General features: G+C 47.0%; 3 protein-coding genes and 1 non-coding gene across 9 annotated transcripts; 3 read left to right on the forward strand and 1 right to left on the reverse strand.

The window, feature by feature from the left end:
• The first annotated feature begins 535 nt into the window (after nucleotides 1–535).
• On the forward strand, nucleotides 536–5,262 carry lrrc71 (leucine rich repeat containing 71). Of its 3 annotated transcripts, XM_029845600.1 has the most exons (14): nucleotides 536–682; nucleotides 854–892; nucleotides 962–1,084; nucleotides 1,237–1,344; nucleotides 1,420–1,495; nucleotides 2,088–2,162; nucleotides 2,303–2,371; nucleotides 2,634–2,793; nucleotides 2,870–2,953; nucleotides 3,026–3,094; nucleotides 3,913–4,021; nucleotides 4,276–4,367; nucleotides 4,722–4,859; nucleotides 4,959–5,262. In XM_029845600.1, the coding sequence occupies exons 1-13, from the start codon at nucleotides 613–615 to the stop codon at nucleotides 4,842–4,844; spliced, it is 1,197 nt and encodes a 398-aa protein (XP_029701460.1). In that variant the 5' UTR covers nucleotides 536–612; the 3' UTR covers nucleotides 4,845–4,859; nucleotides 4,959–5,262. The 3 variants fall into 3 exon arrangements, with proteins under 3 accessions (XP_029701460.1, XP_029701459.1, XP_029701461.1); XM_029845599.1 differs by having other exon boundaries at nucleotides 537–682; nucleotides 4,722–5,262; XM_029845601.1 differs by lacking the exon at nucleotides 2,088–2,162 and having other exon boundaries at nucleotides 537–682; nucleotides 4,722–5,262.
• A 306-nt stretch (nucleotides 5,263–5,568) lies between these two features.
• On the forward strand, nucleotides 5,569–7,540 carry rps27.1 (ribosomal protein S27, isoform 1). Its single transcript, XM_011609436.2, has 4 exons — nucleotides 5,569–5,688; nucleotides 6,296–6,404; nucleotides 6,519–6,629; nucleotides 7,301–7,540. Exons 1-4 carry the CDS (start codon nucleotides 5,683–5,685, stop codon nucleotides 7,327–7,329), a joined length of 255 nt encoding a protein of 84 aa, XP_011607738.1. The 5' UTR covers nucleotides 5,569–5,682; the 3' UTR covers nucleotides 7,330–7,540.
• LOC115251876 (small nucleolar RNA SNORA35) lies at nucleotides 6,914–7,043 on the forward strand. Its single transcript, XR_003890390.1, has one exon. It is a non-coding gene; the product is annotated as a small nucleolar RNA SNORA35 (small nucleolar RNA).
• Nucleotides 7,541–7,751: 211 nt separating the features above from the next.
• LOC101078024 (small conductance calcium-activated potassium channel protein 1-like) lies at nucleotides 7,752–12,431 on the reverse strand. Of its 4 annotated transcripts, none has more exons than XM_029844995.1 (11): nucleotides 12,236–12,431; nucleotides 12,026–12,050; nucleotides 11,090–11,948; nucleotides 10,699–10,788; nucleotides 10,192–10,491; nucleotides 9,365–9,486; nucleotides 9,148–9,289; nucleotides 8,962–9,072; nucleotides 8,608–8,729; nucleotides 8,171–8,249; nucleotides 7,752–8,082 (listed from the first exon to the last, which is right to left on the reverse strand). In XM_029844995.1, exons 1-11 carry the CDS (start codon nucleotides 12,264–12,266, stop codon nucleotides 7,849–7,851), a joined length of 2,115 nt encoding a protein of 704 aa, XP_029700855.1. In that variant the 5' UTR covers nucleotides 12,267–12,431; the 3' UTR covers nucleotides 7,752–7,848. The 4 variants fall into 4 exon arrangements, with proteins under 4 accessions (XP_029700855.1, XP_003969394.2, XP_029700854.1 ...); XM_003969345.2 differs by having other exon boundaries at nucleotides 8,180–8,249; nucleotides 10,693–10,788; XM_029844994.1 differs by having other exon boundaries at nucleotides 10,693–10,788.
• Nucleotides 12,432–13,108: the final 677 nt, after the last annotated feature.

Consider the following 13,108-nt stretch of genomic DNA (forward strand, 5'->3'; position numbering starts at 1 on the left):
TTCTTCAGTAATGAAAAATGCTGTTGGTTTTTACTTTTTTGTTTTATATTTGGTTTGTTTTTTTGTTTTTGTTTTTTTTAATAAAAAGCACTACATTATTGTGAAAACACTTGGCGTTGACATGGAATTTAATGTCTGTCTGGTGGGCAATTTGACATTTTTAAGACTATTTCTAAGATTCGTCCGGAGAAACAAAGATCATACCTGAAGATGAGTGAAAGCACTTTTAACAAGGAGCAACAGGGAAAAGACCGTGAAATTTTACCCAGAGTTCCAAACATTTCACCTAAGAGTTCTAAAATTTCACAAAAGTAGGAAATTCTTATATCAATAAGTTTAAATCAAAACTGTAGTTTCAATTGTATGGTTTAAAAAAAAAAAAAAAACCTTAAAAGTTTTAGTTATCAGAAATAAGAGTCGGATGGAGGAAAAAATTAGATAAATTTAACTAATTTATGCTTATTAATGTAGCGCTCGTGCCCGAGTGACGTCGGTATTTTAAGCACTTCCCAAACGAAATCTCGCGTGATTTCGAAACCCGTTGTTACTATAGCAACATCGACCGTAAGCGTCTCGTCCTTTTGGCTGTAGCGGCACGCAATTTGCCATAAAATGCGCGGAAAAATTCGGAAAGAGAAACTTAATCCAATGATTTCTAAGGACGATTCCCTAAATCGTAAAGGTTGTATTATCCGTGTTTTCCCGAGTCACATTTAACTTTTATAAACATCAATTTAACATGTGCACACATTCCACCTGTCAGTGATGCAACACCAGCTGTGTTTGCTAGCTCTTCTGTACCAACTTTGAGGTGCGTTTAATGAACAAACGTGTTTTGCTGTGGCGTTTGCAGGTCAGAGTCCACATGCGAACCCGTCTGCTCGGACTTTTGGTAAGTATCATACTGCGTTTTTGGTTACAGAAAGCAGTTGCGTGATTGCACTTTAACAATCTCCAAAAGATGAATATCAGTGCTCAGGCAATGTGGAGGTGGACTTTGCTGCCCTCTGCAATTTATTGGGCATCAAGTACTCCCCAAGTGTCCTCATCAAGGGACTGGCCCACACCAGAGCCAAGAAGTCAGGTAGAAAAGAAGGACTTGATCAGTTCATACGCAGCATTTATTAATGCAAAGTTTATTATTTGGTCTATTATTTTAAGATAAGATTTGTATTTAAGCTGTAACTGCATGCGTGTTACGTTCCCCGACTCATAGTTGCCACAATTTTTCCTCAGCTGATGGCAGCACAAACACAAATGCTGCACCTTCCTGGTCCAAACGATGTCTTCAAGTGGAGCTGGACAATGAAGACCCCCTCACTGCTAAGAGTCTTAAGATTTTTGGTAACGACCATTGTTACGACCATCTACGCCTTTATTTGGTTGATCCCGTTTGACCGCCATTTCAAATGCACTCAGGATGGAAGGTCGATGACCATATTATCAAGATACTCCAGAAGATGCTCCCCTCCCTGAGCAAGCTGCAGAAGATGGAGTAAGTGATGGTTCTGTGAAGGTTCCCAGTCTTCCAGGTCCTGGTAATTCTGGTCATTGAATCACAGCAACCGGACTGCTTGAGTTCCATGAAGACGTTTCACCTCTCACCCAAGAGGCTTCATCAGTTCTAGCTGACCCTTTGGGTGGTCCAGGTACTCTTCAGGACCGGTTAACACCTCTGGACCTTCAGTCTCCTGGTTGTGGTTGCCCCAGCCCTCATTATTAATGGGGTTGGTTAGTGGCCATGTGTGAACGGCCTCTGGGGAGGATTTTCAGGACTGTATAATAAACAGGTGAGAGGTGATGTCTCAGAGCCCCACCTCTGGTTAATGATGGTCCTCCCAGTTTGACATAGATGGCTTCTTTCACACCTCTCTTCAACCATCAATCTTCCCTGGCCAGAACCTGTAACACTGTACATGGGCTTGTGAAGCGGGTGTTTAGTCTCCCCAACGTCCAGGTCTGGGCCTTCCTCGCCGCTCTGGGCTGCACACACCACCTTACTGGGTGGACGAGCTTCTGCCTCAGGGCGTTGGAGAAACACCGTGATGTCCTGAACATCAGCTCTGACGATTGTTGCTGCGTTGCAGGTTTTCTCTGGCTGGCCTGACCGATCGGGCTGTCGCGTCTCTCTTGAGCTCGGTACCGCTGTGCGCACATCTCCGGTGGGTGGCCTCGGCTCTCATTCACACCGTTTCTGTCTTCTCGGGCGGGGACGAGCAACAGAAAGTCAAATTTAATGAAGCTTATTCAGCAACGTGTAAATTTCTTACACATAAGAGCATTTATTTTTGTGTTATCTCAGTTTTTTGACGGTGGAGGGCAACCCTCTGTCAGAGCAGAGCTACCAGCTCCTTCTGTCTGAAAGCAGCAGGTGAGACATCAAGCATGTTTATAAAGCTGTAATAAACAGCAAGTTACATTCACACACTTCTATAATTCAGTGAACTATTGTACTCAGCTTCGTTTAATCAATTATAAGGTTTAAAGTTCCTGAAAGTGTAATGAGCAATTAAAGACCTGCGTGAAAATGGATATCACACAACTTTTAAATATATAAGAGTGGATGTTTGTAAAAGTACTGAAACAATATATCCACTCTTATTCCTGCTTGGTTTTGTTCCCCTTTAATCCAGTCTCACTCATTTAGCTCTGAAAAACAACCGAATGGGAGACGGGGGCGCTCGTCTAATCGGCTCCGCTCTGTCAACGATCTCCTCTACCAACAAGAAACTCTTGGCCCTCAATCTGTCCTTTAATTCTATCGGTGATGAAGGTGCTGCACATATTGCACAGGTATAATCCTGAACAGAGGACCTGCAGTAGCTGCTCTCAGGGCCACTTCAGTAATGTTCCTCCTCTTTTCCACCAGGGTCTGCGGCTGAATCGCACTTTGGTCTGTCTCTCGCTATCCAACAATCAGATTGGAGACGTTGGCGCTACTCAGCTGGCTCGGGTTATTATTTATTTAATGTTAGAGGGCCGCGTTATTTATTGTTCAGCTTGATTCCTTCACCTATTTCATCAGATCCTCGGTGAGTTTGCTCTTACCCATGAAGAGGCTGAGGAAAGGATCAAGCTCATGGAGAGAAAGGCTGTAAGTTGGATCTCTGGGTGGTGCCTGTTCATCCAGCTGTCCAACATCTGCTCTGAGCCCCAGGAACCTGGTGGAGGGGATGCTCACCTTCCCTAAGGTGGAGGCGAGAACAGCCCTTGCGCTCATCCTCCATCCACCTCTTATAAAATCCTCCACCTTAAAGAAAGTTGAATTTCCTGACCAGGCTCTTCTCCATATTTATGATGTTTCTTTTGAAGATTAAAGGCAGCAATTAGCCTCAGCAGCAAGCTGAATACTTTACACTTGAGACAAAAAAATTCAAACTTTAACACTCTATCATTTCAGTTCTTGATTTTCATCATTTATATCAATGTAAATCCTCCAGATATATGAAGGGCTGTAAACTGTTTAATACCAATTCCTCATTTAGAAACCGTCTAAATCACATTAACTCTTCCCTATCTGGCCTTAGTTACTCTCAGTTACACTTTGACTTTGTTACACTTGTACTGTATTCCTAATTTTCAGTAACTGAAACTCTGTATCTTGTTTTAGACTTTTAAAAAAAAAAAAACTTAAAACAACTTTTCTTTTGAGCATGCATTATAGAATCTGCACCTCAGGTGATAAGACTTGACTCAGGGATTAAAAATCAATCCTTTTTAACTTTTAACCAGGGAGATCTCAACTATCTTTAACAAAGCATTAATAGCAATTCTTCCTATTAAACAGAAGTTAAGAACTAAAGTCACAGTTCATGGAGGACGACAGCTGGTCACCTGTGCATTTGCCTGTTTTTGTGAATGTGTCATTTAATTGCACTGTGCATTCTTTGGCCGTCTCCTCTCACACTTCAGGCTGAGCCGGTGGAGTTACTGAGCCCCCTGCTAGACACACAAATCCAGCTGAGGGACGGTGAGCTTATGATGCCTGGAAATACAACTCTCGTCTCCCTCAACTTGTCAGGTCAGCTTGTGGTTAGATTAAATAAAATGAACGTCTACCACAGCTAATGTAACATGCACTGTAATTTGAAATTAACAGGCCCAACTATAGAAATATTAAGTTTTAAAAACTTTTTTCACTTCATGTGTTTCCCAATTAGCAGCTCTGTTAAAGAATTGGGCTCAGGCTAATTTTAGGCATATAATTGGCATGGTTAGATCAGTTTAGTCCTTCCAAAGATGGTAGTATAAGGATGTGTGTGTGTGTGTGTGTAGGCAATAAAATGACAGAGAAGTCACTCCCTGTCTTCCTGAAGTCGCTAGAAGTTCAGAGTGAGGGTGGAGGCCTCCTGCGTCTCCGTCTGCAGGTGTGAGCTGTGTGTACAACTAAATGTGCAAATGATGTAATGTCATTTTGTGCCACTGTCATCGGAAGCGTCTAACTGGTTGTATCAGCGTGATTCTTCTTCTCTTTTTTCCACATTTTTGTCAAGTTACATTTATTGGACCCTTCTGTTGGGCTCAACACACTCATGTTGACGTATTATTTAGTGGCTGTTCATTGATATTAATCAATATTTACTCTTCCATTTAACTAATGGATTATGCGGACATAATCAATACAGTATATACATGCAGTAGACAATAAATGCAGTCTAAATACAGACATGCACAAGTAACCCATATATAAATTAACAAATGTTTTTTAATCTGCCTTCTAGAGAAACGGCTTCTCACCTGGTTGTGACGATTACGTAAAAATAAAGGAGGTAATGGCCCCCAGAGAGGACGCATTTGAAAAACTACGATGTGAAGAGACAGATACGATGAAAAAGGAGGCATGACTTCTTGTACAACTGGTAAAAAATGCTGTAGTGGGAATCTTCACTGTCGCATATATGATTTCCTATTAAATTGATTAAAACATAGTTAATTGTAACTTCCCCCCTGATTTCCAGTCAGTTATCAGTGTCCATTTATCAAGGAAACGCATATCTGCAGAAGACGATTTGGGACACCGTTAAAACACATTGGAGGTTCATAAACCTTCACAAAACATTATCTCTCAGAGGTCTGACTGTAGCCCTCAAGCTTTTTGTAGAAACTCCAATTATGTAATGAAAATAAATGTAATCAATTGACCAAATCTGTCTCAGTTAGTCTGCCTGTACTTTAGTGTTGCTGTGCAAATGTCAGAGCAGCTGTTATCCCATATTTCCACAGTATAAATGTTCATAGAAAACCGATTCTTTTTTTTTGTCAGTGTCAGCTTAATTTTGTTTTGGTGCATTTCCAGCAGTACATATATAAATATCAAAATGATCTTTGCTCAACATTAGGACACTGTAAAAAAATACTGTAAAAAGAGAGAGAGAGAGAGTATAGTAGTGTAGTGATTGTACAAAGACAGCAATGTCAGCAGGAAGAGGTTAAAACTGTCCCTAACGACCCTATTTATAGACTATTGTTCTCCACGCTTGGAACGCTCGTTTATTTATAATAGTGAATAAAACAAGTCGCTGCCATTTTTTTAAAAAAAAGTAAAACATTATAAAATTTTCGTTACGACAAAAATGTCGTGTGACTGTCGTCATATCCGGTCTGAGCTGAAAGGAACAACCAATATCAGGCCGCTGCTTCCGGTAAAGCCTCCTTTTCGGCAACGGCTATTTTCTCGCCAACATGCCAGTGAGTATTCACAAGCCGTTGGAAGATGACATTTCTACCATTTAGACCCATATTTGAGAACCGAGGCGGGGCTCATCGGATGTTTAAGAAGTTAGCGATTCAATTGATATAGGTTTCACACGGTTCCATTGGGTTTTTGGCCCAGTTTTGAACAATTAATTGTAGACATTTGAGCGCATTGTGACACAAGATGGCGGCGCACATACCGCGAACATGGAGCCAGTTAAAGAAGCACAGGAGCGTGCTAAAAACTCAAAATTTTCAGCAACACTCTAGTTCTTTGTAGGTCTGGAACCAATTCGATGCCTTAATCACTAATTGTACCGAGTGTTCTGATAATATAACTTGCTGGATCTAAATGCGTAGCGTGCGGTCGAAGTTGGGGAACGTAGGCCGGTGGAGAAGCCTCAAGATTCTGTTGACTAGAACACGCCGATATCTGCGGATTGATGATCGTTCTACCAAATAATCTACAATAACCTTATCACTGTGTAGAATGAGCCGAGTGTCGTTTGTCAGATATCACCGGTGCGATATTTTAAATCCCCGATGTGACTAACGTGATCTTTTTTTTTGATCGTTTGCTCTTTTCTAAAAAAAAAAAAAGCTCGCAAAAGACTTGTTGCACCCATCCCCTGAGGAGGAGAAGAGGAGGCACAAGAAGAAGCGTCTTGTTCAGAGTCCCAACTCTTACTTTATGGATGTGAAATGTCCAGGTAAGCTCTGCATCTGTGGCCTTTTCCAGACGAGGCTCTGCGCCTTCCACTCATCCACCCTGATGTAAAGGCAGATGTCGGTGTCATAACCTCTTTGCTCTGTCCATTTTTCAGGCTGCTACAAGATCACGACGGTGTTCAGCCATGCTCAGACGGTCGTGCTGTGTGTTGGCTGTTCCACGGTCCTGTGTCAGCCCACGGGAGGCAAAGCCCGTCTCACAGAGGGTCAGTACGGCCACACAATCACATTTGGATTCAAGGAATTGAGATGTTCTTTTTAAGAGTTGTTTTTTTGCATGTTAGAATGCATTCCAATCAATTAGGAAACTCTTAATATTAAAACTGTTACATTTAATGGCTTTGTGCCACAGTTTCATTTAATTCCCCCTGGTTATAAGACTGAAGCACAACAACATGGATGGTGTCAAATCTTTTTTGGTGACCAATCAATCTGGGGATAACTGGTAAACGGGTTTTGGTAAATTGCACTGCAGCCTTTGAAATTCCACGTGCACCGTCAAGTGACTGGACTTCCTTTTTGGTGGCCTTCCAGTCTCATTCCGGTGCCAGAGCGACCTCAGTTTGCAGAAGGGTTGGGCTCAATTATTGGCTCCCCCCTTTCGAAGGCTGAGCACACAAATCCCTGTTGTTACGGGGTGCTGCCTTGGGCGGCATGACCTGCCAGAGCAGGGTGAGTCCTGGGATGCACCAGTGGAGCCCTCCTGCACGGCTGGTGTCCAGGACACCGGTGGGGGGAAGAGCTCCAGAGTTGGCTCCTAAAACAACTCTTGTATCAGCACTGTTGGACAATGGCGTGCACAGCCGGCAGGATTTTCCTACTGTGTTGCTTCTTTTTTTGTCTATCTTAGTCTGACCATCATTGTCTCCTGTGGCAGGGTGCTCATTCAGGAGGAAGCAGCATTAGCGGTCCTCCCCGGAGCTGTGGGCGAGAGGAGGGAATGGACCGGTTGATATCAGCGCCTTGTGCAGGACAGCAGGCGGGACCAGGGGACTGATCAGATGAGACCCCAAGACAGACTTCAGATGGATCTCCACTGTCGTGTTGACTGGTGGCCGCTGTAACTCCACCCTCCAACCCGTCTCTCTTAATAAAATGTTGTTTTGGCTAAACAAAAGCTTTGGCGTCATTTTCCTGCATTAAAGAGCTCAGTTTGGTGAACACCAGACGTTTAACAGACGAGTTTTATTACAAAGTACATTAATTCACTATTGCTCACGTTTGCAATATCCACATGACTTTATCGAACAAAATGAGAAGGGTTTAGACACAAAGCTAACAGTAATATTACAAAGTTTCTGTACAGGGTTGTTCTTTAAGTCGCTAACGCTAAGCTGGGAAACAAACCTTGGGACTAAGCTAGATGACAACACAGCTCTACCTATTTAATAATTTCCATGTTTGAAGCGCGACTCTGGGGACCTTCTATTGATCCTCCCTCACTTTGTCCCACTGGGTGTCCGTCTTCACCTCCCTCTCCCTGAGGAGGTGGCGGATGGAGGAGTTCTGGGTGGAGAGCGTGCTGGACAGGAGCGGCATGAGGCTCCTGAAGCCCTCCCTCAGCTCCTCCACGTTCTTCTCCAGCGCGTAGATGTGCGTGTCCAGGTCCGCCCTGCAGCTCTGCACCTCTGATAGCACATCATACACCAGGTTGTGCATCTGCGAGGAACACGCACGCAGAAGAAACATTAGATGCGACTAAATCAGGTTTCACGCGTCGCACGCTAAGCATGATGCGTTCACTTGCCTCTCTCACCTTGCAGAAATCCACAAGTGAGTTGCTCTGATCTGCAAACGTCCTCTTCTCCATCTTCATGCGCCGCAGCCTGGGGACACACGTTTATGCTTTCAAAAAGTTGCTAATGGTCCTAAACGATATTAATTTAAAAAGATTAAAAAGTTAACGTCTGTCCGTTTAGTGCAGGACGTTACTGCGCTCGGCCGCTAGGAGGCACCGTCGCTCACATAATTCTCAACACGTACCAAAATCTCTGCATTTAGCCAGAAATAATATTGGTATTAATGACAACAAAATCTAAATGTTATGATTGTGTTTATGATGATATCACAAATGTGGAGTGTGTTTATAATCATCACATCAGGCGTTACTATTGTAGCCAAGGAAACAAAGCTGAAATTCCCTGTTTCCTTTGCGATTGTGACGTGATCAGGGTCAGATTTTACTGGTGGATGGCCAGAAGCAGCTTCCGCTGGTGCGTTCGGACTCTGGTGGAGTCTCTTGACAGCTTAGTGTGTTTGTAGATCAGCCAGGTCTCTCTCAGCACATTTGCTGCGGCGATCTTGAGCTAAAGACATAAAATAATTGTACACACATGCATGTTGTGGTGAAGAAATCCCCCCCAAAAATGTGTTTAACATCATTCAGAGCATCGACAAGAATCCACACCCTCACTATTTATCAGATTTTAAATGCGCTGAAGGGAATTCATCCCATTTCCAGTGTTTTACTGGTCGCTTTATCTTGAATTCTATTGTCTTTATTACAAAAACAAAAGCGTTAAGGAGAGTATAAAATACCCTCTTGGAGATGTGGGAGTCCATCATGAAGTTGTGAACGTGCTTCTCTGCTCGGGTCAGCTCCAGCTTCCTGGCGACCACCGCCACCACCAGAACGGTGCAGCCGGCTCCCTGTGAGGGTCACGCAGGGAGGGGTCAGAATTTGTATCTGATCGTGGGGGGGGGGAAAGCTCATAAATTTCCCACCATGATCCCAGTGAGGAGGCAGATGCTGCGGCCGCAGTAGGTGTGAGGCACCACATCTCCGTAACCAATAGACAGGAAGGTAACGGAGACCATCCACAGGGCCTCCATGTAGTTGCTGCTGAGGTCTCTGTAGTTGTGATGCCTGTTGGATTAAACGCAACTTTCCAGAACTCCAATAAAGACGGTTCTAGATGCGCGTGGCTTTACGGCCTCGTACCTCTCACACACGTGTAAACCCCAGGCCGCCACGACCCAGAGAGAGACGCTGAAGATCATCAGCACCGTCCCGGGGTAGGTGGTCATCAGCGTTTTCCCCACAAATCGAGTGTTGAAGTGTATCTGGGGAACACAGGCGACACACTGGCGTCACGACTTCCCGCATACGCAGCCAGATGATTGAGGGCAACACTTTACCAATTGGGATTATATAATAGAGAGGAGGCGGGGGATAGGAAAACGTGTTCTCAATCTAGCCCGACACACGGACAGCGGGTATTGCAGAGAGGGCACGAAGGTCGTTTTCGTCACTCCTGAATAGCGTTTGTAAGAGCCGAGGGATTAGCCGGGTGGATTTCGACTGTGGAGAGCAAAGCAGACGAACAGGGGAGAGCCGGCGAGGAGCATGTGACGCCACGAGAGTGAAACTGTTGGAGTCTCAACATTTCCAGACCTCTGGGCCCACCTGGATGTGACAGAAACAGATGTGCGCGTAAGACGGTGTTAGAGGAAACCCAGTCCAAACCACTGTGGGAAGATGGATCTTGGTATCTAAATCCCACGTCCAGGAGGGCCGGCGGTCCTGGCGCCGCCGCTCCTGACGTCATTGGCTGATGACATCATCTGCGAGTGTGTCGGTCTGACTGTAACTTGACCAAAAGGCACTTTACAGTTACACAGAAGCAAGTCGAGCACCAAGCAGACAAAGTTATTGGACCGCGTGGAGACGGTGAAGAAGCTGCGGACAGAACCGACCCGAAGGTGCCGAGCAGACACGGAGCTGCTTCTCAACGTGAGCGTCCTGGCCGCGGACACACGCGCCCCTACCTTGTTGAGCGCCCCGATGCTGCGGGACGCGGTGTCCGTGAAGAGGCGGCTGTGCAGCATCATGGCCCGACCCAGCAGGTAGAACCTGAGGAACATGGGCAGGGCCAGGATGATCTCCAGCTCCGTCTCCGACAGTGACAGGCGAGGCGGCGCGCGCAGGAGCGACTGCTCGAAGTACGAAACCAGGCCCACCGGATAGGGGTGAATGGCCACGGCCGCCAGTTCCAGGGCCACCAGAGCCACCCGGTCGGTTGTCATGGCGATGCGCCAGTCTTCAGCGCCGATGTCGTGAACGTAGAGCTGGTGGAGATGCGGGGACAGAGCGGTGATTTTTACATTCAGATCAGGTGAAAACAGAAAATAAACAGGTGTGTGTGTGTGTGTGGGGGGGGGGGGGCTATGGGATGTAATGAAGTGTGTGACATCATTTCTGCTATGTGTGGGGGACCTTCAGGGGGTCTGGGACCATCATGAACTCAGAAACATGAGCAGAAGTGGTACCTGCACCTCACAGCAGTGATACGCTACAATGAGGCCAAGCAGGGTGACGGTGGACAGGCTGATGACAGCCTTGATGGCCAGAGAGTAGATGGAGCTCTGCAGGACAGACAGACAGACAGACAGGCAGACAGACAGACAGACAGACAGGCAGACAGACAGACAGGCAGACAGGCAGACAGACAGGCAGGCAGACAGGCAGGCAGGCAGGCAGACAGACAGACAGACAGGACAGGGCCGTCAGATGCATCGTTTCTCAGCGAATCCTCCTTTATAACCCGTTTGCATGACATCATCGACACCATCTTATCGACCTGTTCTATTTCAGGTGAGGTCGTTCTCCACAACGTTATTTCTACACCCCGACGCGGTGGACGGGGGCTCCATTTTTCTGCCTGACCTTGCTGTAGACGCTCCAGGACAGCTCCGTCTCCAGCACCATCATCACCACCCCGAAGATCGCCACCGCCAGGGCGCAGTCGTTCAGCCGCTGCCTCCGTAGAAACAGAGCCCTCCTGTGGAGCAGCCGCCAGCCGATGCTGTGGCTCCTCCAGTACGTCTCGTCCTTGTCCCCCGCCTTGCCCTTGGGGCGCGGTGGGGGACGGGGACAGTGGGCGGAGCTCTGCCCAGCTCCCGGTAACAGGCCCCTGGCCTCAGACGGGCCCTGTTGACAGTGAGACGTGTGGTCGTGGGGCCGCAGGTCGTCGTCCTTGCTGGTGATGATGATCTCTGGGAGACTGTGGCGTTCCTGCATCTCCATGGAAACGTGACCGGACAGGCGCTGCGACCCGCAGGCGCTCTTGAAGGGTGACGCTCTGGGGGACACGGGGACGTCAGCTCTCTCCCGGAGTCTGTGTGTCCCCGTGTTTTTGGCTCTGCCCCTGTGGTTGTTCTCCACGTGTGGTGACCTTTGCTCCCTCCCCCCTGACTTCTTCTCGCCCTTCTTCTCTTTGACTTTGTCTCCTTTTCTTTTGCACCGAGGCGACGGCTTGACGTACAGGTGGCCGTTGTATAACGGCGTGGAGGCCATGGCCTGGGTCCTGTCCAGCCACAGCGTCTGATCGGCCGGCGCTGGGAGGTTTTGGTGGATCCCACAGTGTGGCGCGCAGGACTGGGTCGGGGGCGCCGTCCTGGCAGGAAGGAGGGGCTGTTGGTCTTCCAGTCCGTCCCCATCGGCCACCGACACGCTCATCGAGGGAGACGGCTCCATGGTCAGGAGGTTAGAATGCTGCGGGTCACCGGATCTCTTTTTCCAGATCCTGGAAGTGGTCAATGTTGGATCAGCTCTGAATATTTCAGATTTCATTTAACGCAACAGAAATCTTTTCTCTCTCACCTGTTCAGCGGTCTGACAGTGGCAGCTACAGGATTAATAAAGGAAAACAACAGCTTCGGGCTCACAAACCCCCCCCCCCAAACTGCAGCAGCAGGGATCTCCGGTGTGATCAGATCAGACCAGCGGGTCCGAAAACGTTCTCACTTTCCAGCGGTCCGTTAGAAGCCTCAGCATCTGGGTGCTCCTCCCACAGACTCACGCAAAGGTTACAGAGTCGTCCTGCAAATGACGGCGGTGCCATTTCCGCGGCGTTCTCCTACATTTGTTCCACCGTCGGCTGAGGTCCGGGCGGCGCTGGGACCATCAGGGTCTCTCCTCAGAGCTGCAGGGGCTTAATGACCACAAAGACTTTAAACTGCAGATGTTGCAGGGAGCAAAGACATATAATGAGTCATCTGTCGGAGTTTTTTCAGCCGGGATTGGCAGAATCCCCCCCCCCCCCCCCCCCCATGTGTGTGTGTCTGTGAGTGTGTGTGTGTGAGTTTGAGTGTGTGTGTGAGTGTGTGTTTGGGGACATGTGAGGCCTGTCAAAAAAGAAAGTGCATTAAATCCTGCACAACACCAAAGGTGAACATTTAATTGTACACATTTAGGTGAGATCTAACTGTTTTAAATTCTGTGTGTGTGTTTATATACATATATATATGTGAGTGTGTGTGTGAGTGTGTGTGTGTATATAAATTAATCTTATCTTCTAAAGGAAAAAGTAGTCCTCAATATCAATGGGCGCAGATTAACTGGAGATTAATCAAGAGAAACAGAGCGCTGATGCTTATGAGATTATGAAATATCAATGATGTTGCCGTTAACCTAACGGGCCGGAGCATTAAGCATTAAAGTCATGACAATGACATTCAGCATCGTTTATTAATCCTCCTAACAGATGGGCAGAGAAGAGAACCCCCTCCAAATGGAGGGATCTAAAGAGCAGAGGGGGTCACATGCATCCGGACAGCAGGATAAAGGAAGGAGTTCTCTAATCCCAAGACAACGTGTAGTTCAAGTTATGGGGGGGGGGCAGGAGGGTTGGGGAGGGGCAGGAGGGTTGGGGAGGGGCAGCAGGGTCCGAGCATGGCTGACCCT

The sequence above is a fragment of the Takifugu rubripes genome, chromosome 12, assembly GCF_901000725.2.
Source record: "Takifugu rubripes chromosome 12, fTakRub1.2, whole genome shotgun sequence".
NCBI lineage: Eukaryota > Metazoa > Chordata > Actinopteri > Tetraodontiformes > Tetraodontidae > Takifugu > Takifugu rubripes.

Bases quoted from the DNA above. Each gene is read 5' to 3' on its own strand.
- lrrc71 (XM_029845600.1), top strand. From the start codon at position 613: ATGCGCGGAAAAATTCGGAAAGAGAAACTTAATCCAATGATTTCTAAG. The intron at 683-853 runs GTTGTATTATCC...TGGCGTTTGCAG, and splicing joins CGATTCCCTAAATCGTAAAG to GTCAGAGTCCACATGCGAAC. The intron at 1,496-2,087 runs GTAAGTGATGGT...GCTGCGTTGCAG, and splicing joins AGCAAGCTGCAGAAGATGGA to GTTTTCTCTGGCTGGCCTGA.
- rps27.1 (XM_011609436.2), top strand. The intron at 6,405-6,518 runs GTAAGCTCTGCA...TCCATTTTTCAG, and splicing joins TATGGATGTGAAATGTCCAG to GCTGCTACAAGATCACGACG. The intron at 6,630-7,300 runs GTCAGTACGGCC...CTCCTGTGGCAG, and splicing joins CAAAGCCCGTCTCACAGAGG to GGTGCTCATTCAGGAGGAAG.
- LOC101078024 (XM_029844994.1), bottom strand. From the start codon at position 12,266: ATGGCACCGCCGTCATTTGCAGGACGACTCT. The intron at 9,487-10,191 runs GTAGGGGCGCGT...TGTGTTCCCCAG, and splicing joins GCATCGGGGCGCTCAACAAG to ATACACTTCAACACTCGATT. The intron at 9,073-9,147 runs GTGGGAAATTTA...TGACCCTCACAG, and splicing joins GCCTCCTCACTGGGATCATG to GGAGCCGGCTGCACCGTTCT.